General features: G+C 40.4%; 1 protein-coding gene across 4 annotated transcripts in view; it reads right to left on the minus strand.

The window, feature by feature from the left end:
• Window positions 1-3580, minus strand: part of Frmd4b (FERM domain containing 4B) — a 229964-nt gene that overhangs the window by 39902 nt on the left and 186482 nt on the right. For all 4 annotated transcript variants that reach the window (XM_010635994.3, XM_019209337.2, XM_010635978.1 and 1 more), the window contains 2 exons: window positions 2791-2848; window positions 743-829 (listed from right to left, as the gene is read on the minus strand). In XM_010635994.3, coding sequence (XP_010634296.1) covers window positions 743-829; window positions 2791-2848 — 145 coding nt within the window. The remainder of the gene's footprint in view (window positions 1-742; window positions 830-2790; window positions 2849-3580) is intronic.

Consider the following 3580-nt stretch of genomic DNA (forward strand, 5'->3'; position numbering starts at 1 on the left):
TAGTTCAGACTGCCCTGGAATTCGCTATGTAGCCCAGGCTGGTTTCAAACTCACAGCGATCCTCCTGCCTCAGCCTCCTGAGTGCTGGGATTACAGGGAAGAGCCACCATGCTCGGCTTTCACAATCAAATTTTAAGCAGAAAATAGTAACTGTTTTAGTTCTGTAAAACCTGAATTTACAGACTAGACCCCTTTAATAAGTAGCATACTGCTTATTTTTCTCTACCTAGAGAAAATTATCATTGCAGAAAACTGGAACGTAGTTAAGTAAAACATAGCAGCAGCTGTCAAAAGGTTTCTTGTAACTATACCACTGAGAAATAATCAGCAATAAAGGTTCTGGCTTACATTTTCAGAATTCATCCACTGGATCACCCGTCTGTTACAAATGCATGTGTACGTATGTTTATATTCATAAAATAGATAAAACAACTGGCAGAATCCTCCCATACTAGCTTGGGAGACTGGGCTACCTGCAGGTGCTTGGGGCTGCGTCTTACCACCTCAGGGCAACAGGTGGTACCTGAAATTATGTAAGTGGGACCCCAGTGAACTGTAGAAGAAAATGCCTGCATTCCCCACGAAAATAACCAGTTTCATTTCACTCAAGTCTTCTCTGAACCAGTGGCTTCAATAAGCAAGGTTCTCAGCCCAAGACTGCTCACGGTGTCCCTTAAAACGGTGGCACGAGACCTGGAACAATCAAAGCACCCCGTAAACATCTGAAACGATCTGTACTTACCTTCCGAGGCTTCACCTTATCCTGCACATCGTACTGGCCAATCCCTTTATAGCTGATTCCAAGCCACCAAGGAAGTCCTTGTTTATCCTAGAAGACCGAAAAGCATGAGAACCAACACCTAGTTGTTATGCCTTCCAAAGGTGAAATAATATTTACCAATTTTTTCCATTAACAAGTATGAACAAGTTCAAAATAAGGCTGTTTTGATAAATAAAAGCACTACTTTTAACTTTGCTACAAAAATGCTTTCTTAGTGTTTCTTGTGATAAGACATTTAAGTCGAAAGAGACCAACGCTGGTAAAAACCATAAAAAGAACAAAGCAGTACTGTTTCGATTAAACATTTGAATAGAATAAACAAAATGTAAATGATTCAACCAAAAAATTTATCCAAGCTGGGTCTGGTGGCACACACCTGTAATCCCAGCACTCAGGAGGCTGAGGCAGGAGGATCACATAGTTCAAGGCCAGCCTGGGCTACAGAGTGAATTCAAGGCCAGTCTGAACCACATAGTGTGACCAGATCCAAAAGAAAGAAAGAAAGAAAGAAGGGAGGAAAGAAAGAAAGTTAAATTAGTGCAAAGCTAGTTATCAGTTTAAAGAAAAAGCCTCTGTTCTCTCGATCCATAACCAGTTATAAAGGTTGCGGAAGTTTCCAGAGAATTACAAAGATGAAAGGAAGTGGTTCCAAACCCTGATACAATGAACAATGAAGGTAAGAATATTTTTAAAAACCTTCTGGGGGAACTGTACAATTCAATACCAGGATGTTTGCATAATCAGTCTGAGGTACTTATGAGCAGAGAACCGATATACTTTCTCAGAAATTTGTTTCAGCTTTTGCCAAAGGAAAGGATGTTTTGACCCAGGGACAGAAAAATTTAGGCTTTGTCATATACCTATATGCAGATTAGGATCAGCAGAAACAAAAGTTTAATTGGAAACATTTAAGTGCAGGGTGTCCTCATCGTGTAAATATTTATCTAGTTTCCGAAGGTCTGTGATGGTAAAAGATGTGAAACAATCAAAAGTCACTAAAGAACTGGTCAATTTTATAGTTATTCTTGGTCTGGGTTGCAGTTTAATGGTAAAGCACCTGCCTAATATGTGTTAGGCCCTGTGTCTGATCCCTAGTACTGCAAAAAATAAATACTAAGTACTGTAAATAAATAAAAATGATTTCTTTCAAACAAGACTCCCTTCTTAAACCGTACTCTGTCCCTTATCATTTCAAAAATACTTCTCAGTCAACCTCTTTCTGCTTTTAAACGTCTGAAAATACAGGGCCAATACTAAATGTACTGATGGAAAAGTGGCATTGCAGATCTTGTAAAAACAACAGCATCTCTGAAAGCTGTTGAAAGGACAGCAGAGAAAGCAGGATCCTCACCAGTGGCACTAACAAACGAAGACCTGATGGTGTTAAGAGGGTGATCAACTGGAAGAGAAAAATCAGCAAGGGTTTAAAAAAAAAAAAAAGGTCTAGGGCTGGGGGTGCAGGCAAATCGTCAACTGAGCACGCGAGAGACCCTGGGTCCAAGCCCAAGCAAGCCCCTCCTTCACAAGGAGAGAGGACAACCTGAATGTCTTAAAAGAGGCCTTGGTAAGACACCTGAACGTTTCAAGTATTTTGCAAAAGTAAAGTGCTTTATAATTTGCTAGACGTGGTAAGATATGATCAGGCTGTAAAATGTTAAGGAACACATTTTCAACTGAGCACGCGAGAGACCCTGGGTCCAAGCCCAAGCAAGCCCCTCCTTCACAAGGAGAGAGGACAACCTGAATGTCTTAAAAGAGGCCTTGGTAAGACACCTGAACGTTTCAAGTATTTTGCAAAAGTAAAGTGCTTTATAATTTGCTAGACGTGGTAAGATATGATCAGGCTGTAAAATGTTAAGGAACACATTTGATTTGAAATGCCGTAATGTTTTCCACAGATAGTTTACATACACACGTATGCGGATAAGTGATTTTAGAAAGGTGCCTTTGTTCAGTAACTCATAAAGCAGTGAGGTCACTGAAAGCTCTGTCATGTAAGAAGTATTTACCTTCACTGCATAGTAATGGACTCCGTAAGTTGGCAGAGCTTCTACTATTTTCATGTACCTGGGGAAGAGGAATACATATCACAATCTTATTACTCTAGTCAAAGGTCTCTTTCAGGAAAAGTGACTTAAAGGAACACAACTTGCTTCTCCTTTCCTCATGTAAACTACGACTAACGTCTCTTGACTCAAGTAGAAATAGAACAGATCACTATAGGGATTCATGTAGTCTACACCTTATCCCATATGTTAGGAACTTTCTAACAAAGCCTCAAGTTCACAAAGCTATAGGAGGTCTTACTTCCTGCGAAAGTTCAAGCCTAGCGTGGGCAATGTGGACTTAGTGCGATCCTACCTCAAAGTAAAAATTAAGCCAGGCACGGTGGTACACATCTGTAATCTGAACCCTCAGGAAGATGAGGCAGGAGAATCACTGTGAGGTCAAGGCCAACCTGGGCTACTGAGTGAGATCACGACCAGCCTGAACTACACAGCAAGATCCTGTCAAAATGTAAGCAAATAAATAGGACTAAGAAGAAGCTCAGTACGATGGCCTTGGGTTCATTCAGTCCCTGGTGTCACACACAAAAAATCTGAGTTGCAAATATTTTTAAAAATAAGCATCTAATGATACAACAGGGAGAGTAGACTTAAGGGTCACGCTTATCATCATAGATAAAAAAAACAAAGCTAGGGCCGGGGATTTACCTCATGGTTCAGTGGCCTGCCTTGCAAGTGCAAGGACCCGAGTTCAATCGCTGGTGCCAAAAAAAAAAAAAAAAAAAAAAAAACA

The sequence above is a fragment of the Fukomys damarensis genome, unplaced genomic scaffold, assembly GCF_012274545.1.
Source record: "Fukomys damarensis isolate Sample0158 unplaced genomic scaffold, DMR_v1.0_HiC HiC_scaffold_28, whole genome shotgun sequence".
In the NCBI taxonomy this organism is placed as follows: domain Eukaryota; kingdom Metazoa; phylum Chordata; class Mammalia; order Rodentia; family Bathyergidae; genus Fukomys; species Fukomys damarensis.